The sequence below is a fragment of the Pipra filicauda genome, unplaced genomic scaffold (assembly GCF_003945595.2).
Source record: "Pipra filicauda isolate LSUMZ 115617 unplaced genomic scaffold, ASM394559v2 scaffold77_size3566232_pilon, whole genome shotgun sequence".
NCBI lineage: Eukaryota > Metazoa > Chordata > Aves > Passeriformes > Pipridae > Pipra > Pipra filicauda.
The window spans coordinates 1,010,508-1,030,447 of NW_024104953.1; the positions used below are offsets into that span (position 1 = coordinate 1,010,508).

Here is a 19,940-nt window from a genome sequence, read left to right on the forward strand (position 1 = left end):
CTGTGGGGGTTCCTCGGGCTTTCCCCTGGGTTCTTTTATTTGCCTGTCTAGGGGGTTGTATTGGGGGTTTTGGTTTTCTAAATACTTACCATGTCTGTATTGCTATGGATGTGTACTGGTAAGAAAGACAGAACCAGCTCTGTTTGATCTGTGACTTGCACAGTACAGATTGACTTCTATACTTTACTGAAAGGCAAGTGCTAAGTTGGATTTATAAAGCAACTATAACTTGATTTGTCAGGCTTTTTTTGCTGTGAATCACCCGTCTCTGGCCACACAAACCCCCACGTGTATCTATACACACCATGACATGCTTATGGTTTATTTGAAGGTTTTTACTGTTGCATAATAAGGGATCATTTTTTTCAAATGCTTGTTAAAAATAACACAATTGCAAATGTTGTTCAGTCCTCTCATTGTGGCAAGGTTAGAGATTAAAACTGCGAGGTGGGGCCTTGATTTCATGTGTTGTTTTCCTCTTGGACACAGGCAAGGCAGCTAAAAGCGTGTGTTTCCCGAGCACAGGAGTTGTGACAAAAGAAAATAGAGCCCATAATGAATATGTTGGCACCTTGACAGTATTCAGAAGAGAGACTTACCGAAGATGGCAAAATTAAACTGGCAATTGCTCACTAGGGAACTGGGATTTCTTTGTTGTTTGTGTGTAAGTGACAGGAGAATATTGATTTCTCCTCCTGAGGGATGTGCTGTCTTCCTTTCCTGAAAAGCAGGAGGATGGGAATAGAGATGAGCTGCCTTGAAACAACTCACTGAACATTTGAAAAAGCAGAAGTATTTGTTTTAACTCTGTTCTCCTCATATATCCTTTACACTTTAAATAATATGAGGCCAACCTCACATCTCCTGCCTGCATCAAATTAGGATATCTTGGGAGGATGGTGGGGACCTGGGCAAATCCAATATCTCCTGCCCAGTTAGAAGGAAATCAGACCTCAGAGAAGAGCCTCCTGTGGCAGCAGTTAACCACTTCTGACACCACTGGAGTTTTTCTTTCCTCGGCCTCATCCTGCTCTCAGGATTTCAGCCTTATAGACTGTGCAAAGGGAATGGTATTAGGAGAAGCTATGCATGGTGGAATTACCATTCAGTGTATCCTATGTATGCAAGGAAACTGGGAAACAAAATGGATTGGCACTGAGTACTCAGGGAGCTCTGAAATGGGGGGAAGGAATCCATCATGCCAAGGTCTGCCTCGCTCCAAAGCAAATACGAGAATGGTATGAAGAAACATTTTTTTTACTCCACCCTTTTGTGCTCTAAGCTCTCACTGCTGCATCCACAGGACAAGGCATCTGGAATGCTTTGAAGTACCTGGACAGGAGAGGGCAGGCAGAGGAGAAAGAGAGTTGGTTTTTCCTGCAGGCCAGAAAGGAGTGTCTCAGCTCTGGCTCTGGTATAGAAAACCACTGGCTTTGGGCTGAACAAACTGATGACCTTAGAGAATATTTCTGTGCTGGAGAGGCACAGAATCCTTCTAAGCCACAATAATAGCTGGGCAGAAATCTAGAGAATTGCCTGAATTACAGCTTCATTCAGCAACTGTTTGAATCCTCTAGTGACTACATGTTAGAAAGCTACAGGAGGAATTTAGTTCACAGTTTTGTTTGTCAGCAGTAGAAACTTAAGATCAAATTTTGAGACAGAAAATAAAAAAGAATGTAGACTTACAAGCTTTTTTTTTAAATTCTGTGCAAAATGGCTTTTCTACGAGGATGTTTTTGCCAGTTCATCAGAACTCTAAAAAGTAGGGCCTAAAAAGGTACTGCTGCACTTCCCTCACCCTTTAAGCTGTTTCATAGGAACAACTTAAGTGCATGATGGCTTTCCAGCGGGGCTCCAGCCATGTGTAGGTGTTGTCTAGACTGAAGCTGTCCTTTGTTCTAAACCTGGAATGTTGGAAGCCTTTTGCTGGCTGTTGCACACAGTTCAGCACAGTACAATGTCAGCCTCCACGTTTAATTACTGCATGGCCTGTGGGAATGGTGCTGCAGTTGTGGAAGCTCACATTCCAACAGCTTTATTTTCACAGAGTAGGTGTCAATGCCTGAATAAAACATACGGTGTGGAGCTCATGGGGGCAAATTATTTCACAGCCTGCTGATACCGAAGGTTAGTATTTCTAGAAACAGGTCACAGTCACTTATCTGTGGTCCTTCTTTAGATTATTTCTATTAGTATATTTAGAAGTGCCTTGTTTGGATCAGGGTGTTATATAGGTCGGTGAGATCTCAGTGTAGTTAATATTTCTGCTCTTAAAGTGCTCCTTTCTGCTGAGAATTTTGCAGGTTCAGTTTTCAGGGCGGAGTTCAGGTTTCAGGAATCAGTGCTCCTGATGGGACTGATGGCCTTGGCAGCAATTAAATGTTTCCCTGCTCTTTTACTGACACACTTTATACCACGTAGCTTGGATGCTGCTGGAGGTGTGAGAGACAGACGAGCCTGTAATGCCAAACAACAGGGAAATGGCAGGAGCTCCTGGGAATGATGGCTCACTGTCAGTCTTTTTCTCAGGGAATCATTGTAATTCCGAGCAGGGGCTCGTGCTCTCCGTGGCATAATGGAATAAATCCTGCAGTAACTTCTCCCCAGTTCCACGTCAGTGTTAACGTCTCCTCTTGGCCTGGAGTACCCTTCATTCCCATTTGTATTCAGACAGGCACTACTGCAGCTCCCACTTGAAAATACTAATTGGTTGAAAATTAATTCAAATTTTTAAATTATTACTTAGCTTTTTTACTTTTGAAGTGGTTTTTGGTTTTTTTTAAGGACTGGAGTTAATTTCTTGTAATATCAGCTGCCATTTAATGATTGCAACTCATACACAGATTTAGTTCAGAGATATAAACCCGTGCTTGAGGATTCTAATTTCTGTGGAAGGAAGACACCATTCCCAAGATGTGTTTGAGCCAGCTGAATGCTGCCTTTGGCTCCTCATCCGTGCTGCAGGCAGAGAGGATTTGGGGAAAAAAACACCTATCGGTGAATGGCTGCACTTTTTAAAGTAATCCCTTCCCTTGGTCAGGCCCTGAGGACAGGCCCACGCTGTGCCTCTGGCAGGTGCCAGCAGGAGCCAGCTGGAGTGGTACAAATGCCAAGCTGTAGTTCCAGTGTTATCAGGGAAGTGGTGTGTGACCAGACAAGAGAAATCCAGTTGTCCTCAGATCTGCTCTGCAAAGACAGCAAGACTTAAAAGAGTGGTTTGAAGGCTTCTTGGAGAGCCTGGAGCCATAGCAGCAGGAGAGAGAGAAGCTAAAATTGCTGTCTTCTCCTGATGTATGGACCAGGTATTCCTCTGCATCCAGCCTCCCCCTGACTTCTGAAGGAGTAACTTAACGATTTAAATTCCCCATCTGTTGCATTTGTAATGATCCCATTGCAGAATCTCCTTAAGCAGCCCTGCTTTCGGTTATGTATGTTGCTGTCTTTCCTTTGCATTAATCACTGGGGTGTTTTTCTCTTGTGCCTGGAAACAGCCATAGTGTTGGCTCAGGAAATGAATGCACTGGAGATGCACCCCTGCAGGTTAAACACGTGGGTAACGGGTTGTGGCCTCAGCAGTCGGTGTTAACACGTGACAAGAGAGAACAGCAAACTGAGAAAGAGCTCCCCTGGGAATTCAGTGCCCCCATTAGCTCTCCTGCCTTATCCAAGGGGCTGAGGAAACCTTTTTTTGTTAGCCAAGGCAGCTTGGTGCTTCAGCTTAATTTTCGTTGCATAATTTTAAATACAGCTCGTGCCAACAGTGCTGCAATTAATGGATAGCCTAAAGTCTTATTATTTCAAACTAATTGATATGCAAGGAAGTTTAAATAACATAAGTGATAAGAATTTTTTAGGAATAACTTCTGTAACTAACTCAGGATAATCTTTTTACTGTTATTTGGAGTATCAGATGACTTAATTATTTACTTGCCATCACTAAATTTAATGCCTGTCAGTATTTCTATAGTTCTAAAATGCATTTCCATGAGATTGGGAAAAGATGACATTTTATAGTCCTTGTTCTAAAAGGGGGTTTTGCAATTTAATACTCTCATTCACTTCTGGTACTGTCAACTACCCTTTGGAATAACTCCAAAGTTCCAGATAGATTTCTGTTGTCCTCAACAAAGATGTGTTCTCTACACATATTTTAAACAGAACTTTAAAGCAAGCAACCCATGTTTTTAAAGTATTCTTTTGCTTCTTCAAATCACTTGATCACTTATGAAAGGCCTTTATTTTTCTAGCGTTCATTAAGCTTATCTTCAACAAGATTGTGATCAGAATTGGCATCAGAGAATACACTGTAAAGCTGTAAGGCCTCTCAAGAACTTTTTAATGCTTTTGGAAGATGTCAAGTACCGAAATAATAATAAAACACTGATAGAGCATTAAAAAGATAAGTTCTTATAATGAAAAGAGGGTTTGTTCTACTGCCAATTTTTTTTCCCTTAAATAAGGTTTCACACGGCACAAAACTTTTCCAAGATAGAAGCTACCAATAGTGATACAGATAAATGAAATCAGATTAAAAACAAAGTGGGGCTCTGAGGGGATCATGTTAGGCATGTTGATGGCATGCCTCTCTGTGGAAAGAAAAGCAAAGGGCTTAGTGGAGTTCCATGAGATTCATCTCAGCTCGGGCTTGACCCTCCAGTGAACTAAACTTTGATGAACTGTGTTAACTCAGAGGAGAGAAGCCAGGGACCAAATCCAGCTCACGCTGATGTCAGGAGAGCAGCTCCCTGTTCCTGTAGTAGGGCTTGAGGTCTGGGTGAGGCCCCAGCGTGACCTCCTCGTGCTGTGGCCACTGCGGTCGCAGAGGGCAGGGGGCACCAAAGGATCCTGTAAGTAGTTTTAAGTTGTAGTACCCCCTGTTTTCCTGTCTCTGCTGGCTTCTAGGGAATTTGCCTATCCCTTTTCCTGGCAACAGTAAGGTCTGAGCACAGAGCTCAGTGGTGCCTTTGGCAATACCATTGAGAGATCTGTTCACAAGGACTTCAGGGTGTGCAGCTGCCTGGCAGGGTGACCAGAGTGCCATAGCACAGAGTCAGTGCTGTGACACACACATGTCCTGTGGGAATTTGTTATCTCTACCGGTCTGTTGGAGCTTGGATTTTAAGCAGCAGCCTGGTCCCTTTTCCAGGCTCTTTCATGCTTTGCAGTTTGCTTAAATTGCAAGACAGTGAAAATCCCAAACCTCTGAGACACAGCTTTTGCACCTCTCTTTTGTGAGGCAGGTTACCCCCAGATCTCTGCTGGGGAGGGAGCATGGACTTCATTCCATTTTGTGCCAGTGGTTCCTTCATTTGATCTGGGCAGTTTGCATCTGTGCTGATGTGGTTGCCAGGACTGTAGACCCAAAACCCATCAAAGCCAATCACTGTCCTGAAGACTGAAGTGAACTCTGGGGATGTGCTTTGCCAGGCATGAGTTCGAGCTGCTCTGTGCAGCAGTGGGACGGGCTTTGTCTTGTTTTTCTGCCCGTATGAAATTACCTTATATGTCAATTTTTGCATTGAGGGATACTTGCTGAGCATCACTGAAACAGTTTTGTGCATGGGTCATTTAAACTTGATGGGTAACCAGAGAGTTGCTGAAGTTTGCAGTAGTCAGCGTTAATATGACCTTTGGAAAAAATGTTTAAATAAAAAACAACTGAACTGAAATATTAATCCTTTGAACTTAATCATGAGGATGGCTCTGTTAACCTTCCATTGCACAGTACTACTTAATCCAGTAATAGCAGTGCAGGCAAGAATAGGAGGGGTTTTTCCATTTAAGTTTCATTGTAGTATCATGAAGTAAAAACCTTCAGGCTGTTTTTAATTAGGTTGAACCTCTGGGCAGTTTGCTCTTCCATTAAGCTCTAAAGTTTTTAAGAGTTGCAGTTTAATTTGACTCTGGTTTTGCTTCATATGTAGAAAAAAAACAAACCCAAACAAGTGTGTTGTGTAATGCAGCATGAAATGATGAGAAGTGGTGGAAATATGGATGAGCTCATGGTGGAAGTAGAGAGATGTGAGGATAATCATAGTATATAAACACAGAGCAGCCATAAACATCCCAGACTCAGAACCCCGAGTAGCAATGATGCATCTCCATTTGATGGTCATTAGATAACAATGAACATATACATCAGTACATAAATTTGAATCAGGTCCCAGCTTTTTGTCATTGTTAAAACTCAGCCTCAAAACTTTCCTGACCCTTGGAAGTACAAAGGCCAAAATACCGAGCTGTCATTTCTGGAAAATGGAAAATGAGGGATAGTAGCTCTGTCTCTGCTGTTAAATTTCTGCCAGGCTCTGGATGGATGTTTTTTTTCATTAGCTTATGTAAAAAAAGAATGGATCTGTCACTAAATTGGCTCATCATTTGGGGAGAGCCAATGCACATCTCTGCTATTAGTAAAGAGGAAGCCAGATTCATGTTGTTAATGAGTTAGGAAATGTTTTGGAATAGCCTTCGTTGTTACAGGGGATTACAGAACCACAACTACTTGAAAAGATTTTCAAAGAAACTTCTACGGCTTTGATCTTTATTCAGAGTGTGCTTGCTTCCTAGTGTAAAAACATCCATTTTTAACAGGATATTAACAGAAGGACTGACTGCTCAGTAATTTTCCAAGCAGACTTTTCAGTGAGGCTCCATCCTGCAGAGGCTTTCTGACATGGAGAGCCACAGTCAGTGGCAAGGTAAACTTCAAAGTGCAGCAGAGGGTTTTACCAGTGGCATTATTTTTGAGCTAATGATGGCTCACTTCTAAACCTCCATGCAGTTCCCTGGCAATTATCAATGACATGGAAATTACAGTGAGCCTGTACTTTAGGAAAGATGCCTCCTCAAGATACACAGACCTCAGTGTGCCATAGGAGCTCTTATTACTCAAAACTTGAGAGTTGGGGCTGAGCAGGAAGGGCAGAGCAGGGTATGGCAGGGAAAGGAGGAGCCAGACTTAACCAAAGGGTGACTGTGTTCCTTTTGCTTTGAGTAGCACAGTGATGCCACTGGAGAGAGACAGAGAAATAGATTATTTATTTCCTTCCCCGTTGTCGTATTTGAGAAGAAATCTCTGTGCTCAGAGGGACTTTTCTGTGGGCCCTGTTAGAGATGTCCTGCCAAGAGTCAGGCACAGGCAACACTGTAATTCTCTCTCAGCAAGGTGGATGGAGAGACTGGAGAGCACTTTGTTAAACTGAATTCAGAGTTCAGTTTAGTCAGGGATCCACCACCTTTTTTTCGGATCAGCTCCTGAGCCCCCACACAGGAGGCCTTAAGCGCCTGAAACTTTCTTTTCTTGTCCCTCCTCTTCCAAAAATAGCCAGAATCTCTCACTTTGCAGGACAGCAAAACACATGTGTTTAGGCAAAACACATTATATGTAAAGTGGTCCTGTGAATTCCAGGCCCCCCCTGGGGGGACATCCTGCTCGGCTGCCATGGTGCTGCACAGCTCCGAGTCCCCCGTCCTCCGCTCCTCCCGGGATTTGAAATATTTCTGGAATATACTGTTGCTGTTCTAACCTCAAGATGTCATTTAAAAGGAGTTTCCAAGGGACTGTTATGACCTCTTGAGATGAGAGTTACAATACTGCTGCTCTTCCAAAGCCTGTGCTGTTGGACAGTCAGCTGCCTGTTCACAGGCTGCCTTGGAGGCATCTTGGAAGTGGAAAAAATCGCTCTTTAGAAGGTAATGGATGCACTGATTTTTTTTGCTCTTGTTTGTTTTGCAGACAGTGTCCAAAATATGGACAGCACTTTAAAAAAGGACCAGTTAAGAAGCTCTGTTTGAGCTCTGTCACTCCAGTTATTTACCTTGGATCCACTCCAATAAAACAGGGGCAGTATCTGCTGATAGATGAGGCTTCAGTGGAGTTTCTCTGGATTTATTGCATTGAAACTGATGAAAATGAGAATTCTCCTTTGCTTACAGTGAAGCTAACTTACTCTAGTGATGATGAAAAGGAGCAGAAGCTAGCCTTAAAATGTTATATATGCTCAAAAAGGGGATTTTTTTTCCCCATTCAAACCAGCTCAAATTATCTTTATTCATATGCATCATGAGATGCATAGGTCACGTATTTATGGAGTCATCAAAGAACCATTTGACAGCTTAAGAAAGCATTTTATCCACAAAAGGAAACTATTACATGACATAGTGATCAGAAAGAAGAGTAATTCCAAGTATACAGGTTGCAAGACACAGAGCAGGGCTTTGCATGAGAATAAACAGCTGTACTTTTGGAGGAACGGGAAGCAAGAGTTCCTGTGGAGAAAATCCTCCCATAGAATTCACTATAAGCTATAACCTGGGTAGCACTGATGGGCACCTCATCACTCAAACATTTACTTTTTAATTAGCTCTTGGAATAAATGTTGGTTTACTGCACAGAAAGCAGATACAGGTTTCTTTGTGAGAGCGTTAAAATCCAAGAGCCCAGGTCCCAGGTTTCCTTGCAGTCCCATTGGTTTAATTGAGGTTGCAGTTAATAAAGGTGGAGACAAAGATTGATGAAGGCCCTAAGGTTGCAGTCTAGTGCCTTGAGACAGCAGGTATGAAAGGGACTCATTTATATGGGGACTTGTTGTACCTCGGGGAGGTGGTGCAAATCACCTCTGCTTTAATAGGAAGAGACAGCGAGCTGAAACCTGGCAGATAAGGGGGGAAGCTGAAGGGGGAGTGTATGTGTAAGGCAAGATAACACAGTCTCTGGTTTCTGGACTCCTTGGCTTGTGACATGCCTCGAGTGTTACTGATTTTTTTTCAAGCCTGTCTTGGGACAATTTCTGAGGGAGAATATCTGGGCTGTGCAACCTGTTGCCACAGGAAGGCAGGCAGGGGTGGCAGCAGCGGGTCAGTCAAAGTACAGCTGCTCCTGGACAAGTGCCCCTGCCGGGTCTCAGGAATAGAGACTTTGTGGGGTGGGAAGAGCTGCTTGGTGTGTTTGACCTTGTGTGAAGGACTAGGGGAGAAAAGGGGTGTGAGGTGGGGCTGGCAGAGAGCAAGTCCTGGAATTGGTGTCCTTATGTCTCTCACAGACTGAAAGGTAACCATTGTTTGAAAATGCAGTGGTGGGCTCACACTGAGTGGAGACGTCCTTGTCTGAGGACAGGGATCACTAATGGGAGCTTAAAGACATTTCCCACCCTGGCTGTTGTTACCTAGTGCAGGGCAGTTCCTTGGGCCAGCTCTGACACCCTCAGGCTTCCCTTAATGATTCCACACTCCAGCGTCTTCTGAGATACAACCTCAGCTACCTGAACAGTTTCATTTCAGGCTCAGCTTGTTGTCCTTGAGCAGCTTTGTTAAGCCCAAATGTTAAAGTGGTGGCACATCCCTTTGTGCACTTGCTTGATGTCACTGGCAGAAAAAGAAAAGGGGAGCATTTGGTGCTCTCTGCACATGTAGAGTTAACTCCTTTCCCAGGCCTGGACAAATGGCTGCCCAAGAAACTGCTGTTCCCAACTGCTTTCTTTGGGCCATTCTCCCAGACAGCAGAGATGGGCATATCAGTTTTGGAAAGGTCCTGCAGAGGAGTCCCCCATTGCCACTGAAGTCCCCATCCCCAGCCAAGTGCTGCAGAGGGACTGTGCCCATGGGGCGTGAGGGCAGCTGAGCAGCGGTTACTCCTTTGCTTTCCCAGCAGAAATCTGCCCAGTGGAGGGAATAACATGGTCCTTAATAAGAAACTCCTACTGCTTCCAATTAAACAAAAATTGCTGCCTATAAATCACTTGATCCCTGAGCTCTGTTCCTCAATTCCACTCTCTCTGTTATTGAGCCTCCATCTGCTTTTAACAAGTTCTTGCTGCTCATGTGTCTTTTAATGCTGCATCCCTCCAGAATGGCTTTCTAATTAAGTAAGCTCTGAAAATGAAAAGCAGAGGAACAGCAGCTTTCCTGCTCTCTGTACCCTTAATCTGGGAGTCCTCTATGTGCTATTTTGGAAGCTAAATTGAGGTCGCTGACATTACGCATATTTGTTGTCTGATGCAGGCTTAAAAGCCCCAAATCCTCTATTTAAAATTATCTTTAGGCTCATGGGTCAAACATTTGCAGGAAGAAAAATAAGTATTTGTAGCTTTAGCACATTTAGAGAAAGAGGGGAGGAGTGAGAAAGGGGCCCCAATCTCTGACCAGTGTTTCTGTTGCAATGTGCTTTCACTGGCCAGTGAAAAGATGAGTGTTACTGGTGTTAACAAAATAAACATTTCCAATGACATGGGATAAGGAAAACGGGAGTTTTCCCAAACAGAAATTCCCTGTAGAGGTTGCAGCCCCCCTTTTGTTAGGAATTGTGTAGTGACCAGTTACTGCCTCTTGCCAAAATACATTGTGCTGAAATTGCACAGAAGAAATTAATGTGGATGAGTTTCTCATCAGTAAGACAAAAAGAACAGGTACTGTTTATGTGGAATTAAATGTTATCCTGCATGTGGGCAGTGCCATGGCAGTTATGGATACAAATTAGTATCACATTTCAACAGGTGAATAAATGCAAGAACCAAATACCAAAAAAAGGCAATTTTTAAAAAATATTTTGCTGCCCTCTGCCTCAAGGGGAAATGACACAACTTTGAAATGTCTCACATTTGGAATCTCAACTCGAAAACTGTGAAAAGCCTTTTTAAAAACTTAAGAATAAGGAGTTTGCTGTTGGAAATTGTCAGAGACTGTTGGAGATACCAAACTGTTCAGTCCTCAGAGGGCATTTTTACCTGGGTTATTGATAATTTTCCTTTCATAATTTACTGCATCATTCAGGGAAAGAAAGTGGTTGGGGAAACAAAATAAGGTAGATTTAAAAGGAGAGATAACAGAAACACAAAACTCAAAGAACTGGCTTTACAAAAAAATTCCCAGTGGAATGGAAAATCTGAGACATAAAAAAGTGACTTCTTGGGAATCATATCAAATTTTGGGAGAGGAAAAGCTTCATCAAAACAAATATGGCCACACTTAATGTTTTTGATTCAACAAAATGGCGTTTTAGCGGGGTTTTTTCCCCCCAAAATATGTAACCTATTGTATTTCACACATAACTTCCTCAAAACATTTTTGGTTGAAGATTAATTATTTAGATGCTTCCTAAGTGTTGACCCTTACGTTATTTTTGAGTTGAAGAAATATTTTTAAAAGACACGTGAGCCGGAAGGAATCCCAGCCCGTGTGGAAGCGCGGTGGGTTTGCGTCAGAAAACTGCCTCTGGCAATGGGATCTTACATCAGGAGAACGGGTGCACACCAAGCGTGTGGCATCTCCAGCTGCTCAGGGAAGGAAGAGAGGGGAAAATTGTTTGGAAAAGCACTTGCATTGCTAACTTCCCAAACGCCTCTTTCGAGGTCCAACGGGAAGGAGCAGCGACGTTCCCATTAATGACTTCAAAGGTGTCGCAGGAAGGGAGGTGGGTTGGACATGTTTTGCCCCAGAGTTTCCCTTTCCCTTGGGCTGCCGGAGTGGGGGGAGGAGGTGAGGTGGAAGCAGGGCTGTGTATCCACCAGCTGTGTATCCACCTCTTGTCTTCGAGCCCTCCTGGTGACTCCTGTTGGCAGCACACTGAGTTTTCCACGTGATCGTTTTATTTTTGTTCTTGGTGGAAACAGAAGTTCATTAGATCATGGTGCAAGTATGTGAAAGTCTACAGGGGCTTGATCAGGATCATCTAAAACCACAACCTCTGCCTCTGTAATTCTTTATTGATCACAGTTGCTGGTTTTAGTGCTGTGTTCTGCTGTTTTAACAATAGCAGCCAGGTTATTGTTGTAATTTAAATGTAAATAGTTTTAATAATCCCATCTGTTTCCTTTTCTGAGTGCTTTTTCCTTGCTTTAAGCTGAACAACCATAGTGATTTTCCCCTCCCACATTCCAAGGAAGGGTTGCGAGGCCTTTTCCTGAGTGATGACCCTTTTTGGAGAGCAGTTGTGGTGGAGGATGCCGAAGAGCCCTTTGAATTGGGAGGGAGTGTGAGCAGATCAGCTGGGCAGCTGGCTGGCTGCCAGGAGCTCTGGAGTGTAAAACCCTGCTCCTGGTCTTTCCCTGGAGCTCCCAGGAGCTTGGGGCTGTGCTGGTTCTACTCAAGGTGCAGGTGGTGGCATTTGCCTGGGGCACGAGGGGGCACTGCCAAACTTCTGCCTGGGCTCAAAGGGATCCCTCGGGCATGGTTTCCCTGAGGAGCCCCTTGTGGGGTTCAGCTAATGGAGGCAGGGCAGGCACAATCAAATCCTCACTGTATCCAGTGGGAGATCCATGGAGACCCAGTGGTCTCCGGCCTGTTCCAAGCCTGTGCTGGTCTGTCTGGTTTGATAAGCGATCATGTAAACGGAGTGGGGAGAGCCCTTTCAAACTGGCACCTCGAACTGCTAGGTTTGATCTCTACCTACTTTAATTCCTTTTGCACTTTGCAGATAATAAAACTGATATTTACCTGGGTTTTGCAAAGCTGATGTGAGCATCAGCTGATGATCTTTAACTAGCACTGTTGGGTAAAAAGATAACGGGTAAGTAGATAGAAGCACACACTCAGAGTTAGAGCTTCTGGCCACAGCTGTCAGCAGTGACTGACACGTTCATCTCCTGTCCCCAAGGACCCCACTTAATGAGGGCTCTGAATTTTAAAGTATTAACTCGTTGCCTGTAAGTAAAGTCCACGGGAGTGAGATTTACCTGAACAAGAAATACTGTGGCCAACTGCTCCTGGGATCCTGAAACCGAGTGGAGGTGACATTAATGAGTTGTTTTTGCTGGGGGTTAAAGGGAGGGCAGAGGATCTATAAGAGGGCAGATAGTGAGATAACAGGAGGGAGGCTGTTGTGTGTTAATGAGGACAGTGGTCCAGATAACGATCTGCCCGTCTAATCATCAGTCTCAACTCCCCCCCTTGTCTGACTCCAAAATCCTAAAAGCAAGTGTAGGTCACCTTGTTTAGTATCTAGAGAACAGAGAAATTGGGGTAGGTGGACTTGTGAGGGGAAGCAACCCAAGGGGACAGCAAACTGAGCAGTAAGGCCACGCCAGGCTGGAGCCTGGTGGTGCTGGTTGTGCAGAGAGGTTTTGACTTACACACACACTAACATGGCACTTTGTCTCGCTGTCAACGAGCCAAATAACAGATGTGTGTGACTGCTGCTGCTGCTGCTGGGAGGGCAGCTTTCCACTCATTTCCATGGACTGTAATGTCCCTGTAAAGCCACAGAATATATAGAAGGGCACTGAGGTTTTTAAAAGAAAGACAGCTGGATTCTTTTGGGCCAGCTGGTTTTAAGCAGGCAATTTGTTTCTTTAACCTTGACCCTCAGCCGTTTGCCAGTGTTGTGCCAGGAGCTGATGGTTTGAGGAGGAACATAGTCAAGGCACTGTGGGAGTGCCCTGGGTTTGGGAGCCCCAGGCTCCCTGAGGAAGTGGGGGGCTCAGGTCTGGCAGTGGGATGGCTTGTTGTGCCCAGACTCACTTCTCGTTGCAGGTGGAGTCCTGTGTGACAGCCTGGGGGTCAGGGAATGAATGGGATCTGAGGGGCTTGTCAGAAGCTGAGCAAGGGGAAGTGACAGTGCCTTTGAAATCAAAAAGAAAACTAATTTTTACCCACTGTTGCAGTTTTAATCAACCCTCCTTGTCTACTGTCTGCTCCTTCTCAACTAAATTCACCCTTCTCATGATTAGATATCTATATAGACTGTCTCTAGAGACACTGAAGAGAGAAAGGTAGTTCCAGATTTGTGTCATTCCTATTAAACACTCGACTTAGGGGGGATTATCCACTGGAGGCGCTTTAGGAGGTGAATATTAGACACAATTGTTACCTAACAACATGCTTATGGTTGCACTGGGTTCAGATAACGTTCAGTTTCTGAGGGATTTCAAATATTTCTATTGCTCTTAAACCTAATTAAGCAAATCAAGGTTCTGAAGGAAGTTGAGAGCCAGGAGACTTTCCCTGACTTACAGTTTTACACACCTCCTTCTATTCCTGAGGTGCCTAAAACTCACAAATTCCTCGTGTGACAGTGAGATGAGGAAATGCAGCAGCCCATCTCTGGCTTGGACAGTTCTCTGTAAGGAAGTTCATGCTGTTTTAAACAGCTCTGTATTCCAGTGCTCTGGAGCCTTTTCCACGATTCCTAGATCTATAAAAACTCCTGTACCCAGAGCTGCCTCTCCCTGCAGGAGCTCTGGCTTTGTGGGGTGCTCAGCCAGGGCAGCTCAGAGGCTTCAGAGGTTCCTGAGCATGGGAAGGCAGCAGCACTTGCTGTGTGTGGTGCACAGTGAGCTGGAGCCTCTGCCAGCGCTGCTGTTGCAGAGTCATCCAGGGAATGCTTTGTTCCACGACTGGCATAAATCTCCCTCTAACTGCGATAGCATCTTTGGGTAATTGTCACAAATACACAGAAGGACTCTCCTTCCCCTCCCTCCTCCCTGCTGTTTGTTAAACAAGGCCGGTATTGAACCATGAACTGTGACCCAAAGCACAATCGCACCGCAGAGGCAGAGCTTTTTCCCTAGGGTTTAATCCTTGGATTTGCAGAGTGACCCACGCGAGTGCCGTGCTGCCATCACTCTGACCAGCGTGGATGTGGTCTCTCAGGGGCTGAGGAGCCCCCCGGGCTGCAGGAGATGAGCTGGGCAGGGAGGGATGATGATCATTAGGGAGTTTTCCCTGCCAGCCACGCTAGGGCACTGTTCCCTCTGGTAACGCCTGTACTTGTGGAAGTGATAGCACAATGCAGACAAAAAGAGGATCCCTTCAAAAATTTGTATCTAGACATAAAGCCAGAAAACAAAAGAAGAAGGATGTTGTGGTAGTGGCTAACAGTTGACAGAATTATGTATTTTAGAGGCAGGATGTATTTTAATGGAGCCGTTTGTGCCTCAGACTTGGGTTTTATCTGAGGTGCAGAACCGAGGCCAGAACATCAGGAAAATTGCCAGAAACAAGGCAGGAAAAGAGCATTAGCAGGGAAACCAAAAGGAAAAGGCAGATCTTAGATCCTGAGGAAGAAAAGCTGCAGAATTTGTCTAATTAAGGAATGTAGAACTAGACCGGGTGAGCTGAGGACATTGATTTGCACATCAGGAGAAAGGAGAAGAGGCCTCACAAAAATAAAGTCAGAGATGCAGGATGAAAACCAGGACAGAAGCATGGGGAATGGGATTGGAAGGGCTCAGAGGGAGGGGTAGTGGTAAAGTCACATGCTGTGGACAGGTCAAGGATGGCAAAGACTAGTATAGGTCCTGATGCTCAAGTGAAAATTTGTATTGCCTGGTGAGAGCCGCTGCAGTGGGGTGAAGGAGACCTGGAACTACGTAGGAGGGACTCAAGCACAGAGCTGAAGGATCAGAGTCCATAGCACCTTTATCCTGGAAATCCTGGAAAAATACATAGCTGAGAATACAATTACCTAAGGAATTATTGCAAAACTGCTGCAGCTACAGTTAGCAGAACCTGACTCCCTCTTTTTAAGAAGGTGGGTAGATGGATGGATGGATGGATGGAGCGGATTTGGCTTTGGAACTCACCCCTTTTGCTTCCTGCTGTGCTCATATTGGTCATGATGAAAAAATTGGCTTTGTCTTCAGTGGAAACCTTCGTACACATTAATGTTTTTTAAATCATGGATCGTGCAGATCCTAATATGGGCACTAAAAACAAAGGCTGTACAAATAAATACTGGGAAAGGACCCACTGCTTCCTGAAGACCGATAGCCAGATTTCTTTCTGCATGCCTGTTGCATCCTGTTGATGATCCGACACTTTTTCCCCAGTAATGTCCAAGACACATACTGCATTAATCAGATAATGTAACTTTCCATGATCCAGCCCTAAGAAATGTAATTTAACCTTGTTTTCCCTCCCTCTTGGACTCCCTGTGACAACTGACGTTTTCCTAATGGTTTCTCCTACCCAAGAAATCTGGCAAAAGTTGTTATATTGTTCTGAGAGCAACGTTTGTGGTGTGATTAATGTGTGATTAACTACCTGGAGCTTAATAAAGGCCTTGCTCTTTCCAAGGCTTATCCGTGATCCATACTGCACTTGAACTGGGTCTTGTGAAAGCCAGTGGGAGTATGGACACCAGTACAGTTAAATCCACATAAGTTTGAAGGATTTGGGTACCCATGGGTGGTACCCAAAACCAGCCTTACGCACAAACGACCGCACGTTTCCTTAGCTTTGCCATGACTGCATGGAAATTAATGGGAGCTCTGGATGCTTGGTGCTAATATAAAAAACCAAAAAGGAATATAATCTTGAGTAGTGCAATAATGTGTTATTAATTATATCCCACTCCCTCCTGGTGTGGTACTTTCCCCATACTGTAGCACTGGTCACATCAGATACACCTGAAGGCAGCTTGTCTCTTTTGTTGTAGTTGCAGGTGGAACTTGATCAGGAATATCAAGACAAATTCAAAAGACTGCCTTTGGAAATTCTGGAGTTCGTACAGGAAGCCATGAAAGGGAAAATCAGTGAAGATGGAGACCACAGTTCTGCCCCCTCTTCCCTGGCATCCGACAGCGGAAAATCCAATCATAAACCTCCGCAAAGCGAAGAGGAATTGGAAGAAGATAATCCAGAGAAAGTGTTTGATACTACTTTTTAACTGCCCCAGAAACAATCTGGGTGTGCCAGGGCACACCACTCCCAGCTGCCCGGCTCCGCTCTCCCGGGGGGAGCTGCCGCCGCAGCGCTTCGGGAGGCAGGAGGAATCTGCATTCGAGTGCACATTTCCCCAAAGGAACACTTTATGAAAAGTATCGTGCAAAGGTCTTCATTCTCATTCTTCATCTGATTGTTATTCTGAAGCGTAGTGCAGTTGCAATGGGAAAATTAATATGTTAACCACCCTCTCCTCTTTATTTTTCTTTTGGTTTTTTTGGCCCAGTTTACAATGGGTAATTTTCTGGCCATGTTCACTGTTAAGAATGTTTAATGAAGACCAATGTATTGTACAGAGACAAATGTGTGCAGATTTCCTTTTGAAGTGCCAGTGCAAAGTGCTCCAAACTAATAGAGATCCCGGAGAATATTATAACAGTACTTAATCATATTTGTTTCCTTCTTTATAACTGCACCTTGACAGCTGTACCATCATTTTACATTTGCACTGAAACATTTAATCCTTTTTAGCTTTGCAAGCACTGGTGGCTTGCTGTCTTGATATTGTTGTGTTTATCACATGGAGAGACATGTATTTGCTGCTGAAAATCCTTGGAACTGTGGGGAGAAGAGGAAAACGGAGAGAAGAACTCTGCGTGGAGGTTGTCGGTGTCTGTGTACCTCTGTGTTTGTTACACTGTGTGAGTGCATATATGTTTGTATATATATATATATAGCTATATGTGCACACACATCTGTCTATATACACACACACAGCATGTTTCTATTTGAAGTTGGTGTGGTCTCCTGGCCAACTGAAATGTTTCAGGGATGCGTGAGTAGAGCGAATCTTTCTGAAAGCCGACATCTGGGTTATACTGCTATAGAATAATCATTGGATCATAGAATTCTTTTTGTGGTGTTAGTGTTGTAAATCAAAGTAGTTTTAGAATATAAATTTGATATATATTTTGCAGACTCAGAAGTATTGATTTTAAGTATCATATTTTAAGCTTACTGAATTTGATAGGATTATGAAATGTTTAGGACTACAGTATTTGAAATCTTAACAGAATCTTCCATTATTTTTAAGACTGAGGTTCAGTTTTACTGAGGTCTGAAATTTAAAAGCAAAATATAAAAAACCTGATCACTGTTATTTAAAAATGTATATTAATCCGTTGAACTGACTTGTTAAAATAAGAACAATCAAGGTGAGTGTACTGTATGATAACGCGTGAGAGAAGTAACAGCACATTCTGAGAAACTTATACCAGGCAACAGAGAGACATTGTGAAAGTCAGGATATTTGAAAAGGTAAGGAAATGCTGTTCTCTGGATTCCCATACTGACAGGAACAGGAATTACGAGACGTGTCAGACAGATTATTTGTACCCAAGCCAATGCAGTCCTTCCCCTCGGCCTTAGGGCAAAGGAGAAACCAGCTCAGAAGACACAGATTTGCCTCAAGACGCTTGATCCTGCAAACTCATGTTTTCCTGGGCACCCCTGGGCTCAGGAATTGTTTGGGGAGGAACGTTCACACTCACGTTTGCAAGATCGGGGCCTTACTTAGTATTGAAAAGCAATCGGAGAAAGCAATCGATTAATGGGGAGGCATTTTAACACAGTGTAACAGTTAAGTTACCTTACTTCCAATTCCCTCAGGATTTTAGTACTTAAACTAACTTATTTTATTTAAATTTAAGCAATAAAATACAAATCGAGCTTAAGTTTTCAGTTAAATAATGGTGTATATATATATAAGTTCAAATCTTGGAAAACAAACAGTATTTTGGTGTTTCTTTTTTAAACTCAAGAGCAGAAAGAAAGAAAAATTGCACATTGTTTGGAGATCGTATTTTGAATTAAACTGCTCTGGTTTATGATGATGAAATCAGTGCACATGAAATTCAAAAATCTGACTTTCATCTTAAAGCTAGGAAAGGTGAATCCTCTGTTAATCCTTGTTTTGCACTTTGAAATCAATCTTAATCACTCATTGAAAACGTAGAGAGTCGAGATGTAATGCTGCATTTTATAAAGTACAAATGACATATTGCCTAAATTATTAAAAGAGTAAACTGATAGCAGTGTTCACACTAAAACTGAAGGTTATTGCATTATAGAAACAGTTGTACAGAACAGGCTTCGTGGTAAAATCTTGGCTCCTTTGAATCCCAGTGCTACGTTCCCGTGGACTTCAGCGGAGCCAGGACCTCACCACAGCCTTCAAGGAAACTCGGGCAAACGCCAATTAACCTTTTCTTTATATTTAAAAATAAAATAAATATGGATTGAGTAACCTCTCAGCTGTAGTCATTTTACAGTACGTTTGTATTTGACCATTTCCTGTACTCACATTTTTTATATCTGTACAGTGCCACTTTCTGCAGGTGTAGGGTAGTGTGTAATCCTGTACATCTTGCATTGTTCAAACTATTTCAGTGAAACAGATATCATTTAATATTGATATTACTTGAACTAGAGTAAGATAATGAAAAAAAAAAAAGGGTCTTTATGATGTGCAAGTCTTGTGCCTTTTATGTATTTGCCTTGTTCCGTGTTGAATGTGTGGAAATGCTGTATTGTGGACTTTTCTGCTGTATAGAATAGAGCTGTCTATATTAAACTAGGTCGTGCACTTCAGATATCTTTACACTACTGAAAATAGCTTGGGTTTGGCAGTATAAACAGGATTTTAAAAATTCTTATGAAGGCCAGACATTTTAGATTTAACATGTTCATAATTATGTTAATTAATGCTCATGTATTAGCTAAACATTCACTGAAAGATAACTAAAGGGACATCATTGCTTGCCTTTCTTTGAAATCAGTGTTGCTCTTGTACATTGTATTAATAGTGTCTGTGATTGATTAGTCCTTGATGATTTGCTTTCAAACTAGGATGAAATATTCCAGTTAACATGTACATATTTTTTCGGTTCCTCGATCTATGATTGTTTCGGAGGCATAATTCACATTTTTGTAAAAATTCTATGCAATTTTGTGGCATGATGTTTCTTCCACTTGTAATTTTATGTGCTTACATTACAGATCCAAAGGACAAATAAAAATTTCTTAACACAAGACGGGTTTTCTCTGTTCCTTGACTCAGGAGCCTCAGTTGACTCAGGAGACCTTACCCTGACCCGTTTGTTCCCGGGAGGGCCAATGCCACGAGAAGTCAGTGAAATCTCCCCGCAGGCTCTTGTGTTCACAGCAAGAACAAGAAATTTCACATGCCTGTGCTTCCATCCCCTGCCCCTCCCAGCAAAATGTGTGTTTGCTGGTACTCTGGAACAATGGGAAACAAAGTGCACAGGAGCCAAGGAACCGGT

At 43.3% G+C, this 19,940-nt stretch overlaps 1 protein-coding gene across 2 annotated transcripts in view; it reads left to right on the plus strand.

Moving 5' to 3' along the window:
- The window catches only part of PLCB1 (phospholipase C beta 1), a 334,613-nt gene extending 314,924 nt beyond the window's left edge, over positions 1 to 19,689 (plus strand). Inside the window, exon 32 of one of the 2 annotated variants that reach the window (XM_039389844.1) lies at positions 16,373 to 19,689. In XM_039389844.1, coding sequence (XP_039245778.1) covers positions 16,373 to 16,603 — 231 coding nt within the window. In that variant the 3' untranslated portion in view covers positions 16,604 to 19,689. The remainder of the gene's footprint in view (positions 1 to 16,372) is intronic. The other variant, XM_039389845.1, reaches the window with a different exon arrangement.
- The last annotated feature ends 251 nt before the right edge of the window (positions 19,690 to 19,940 follow it).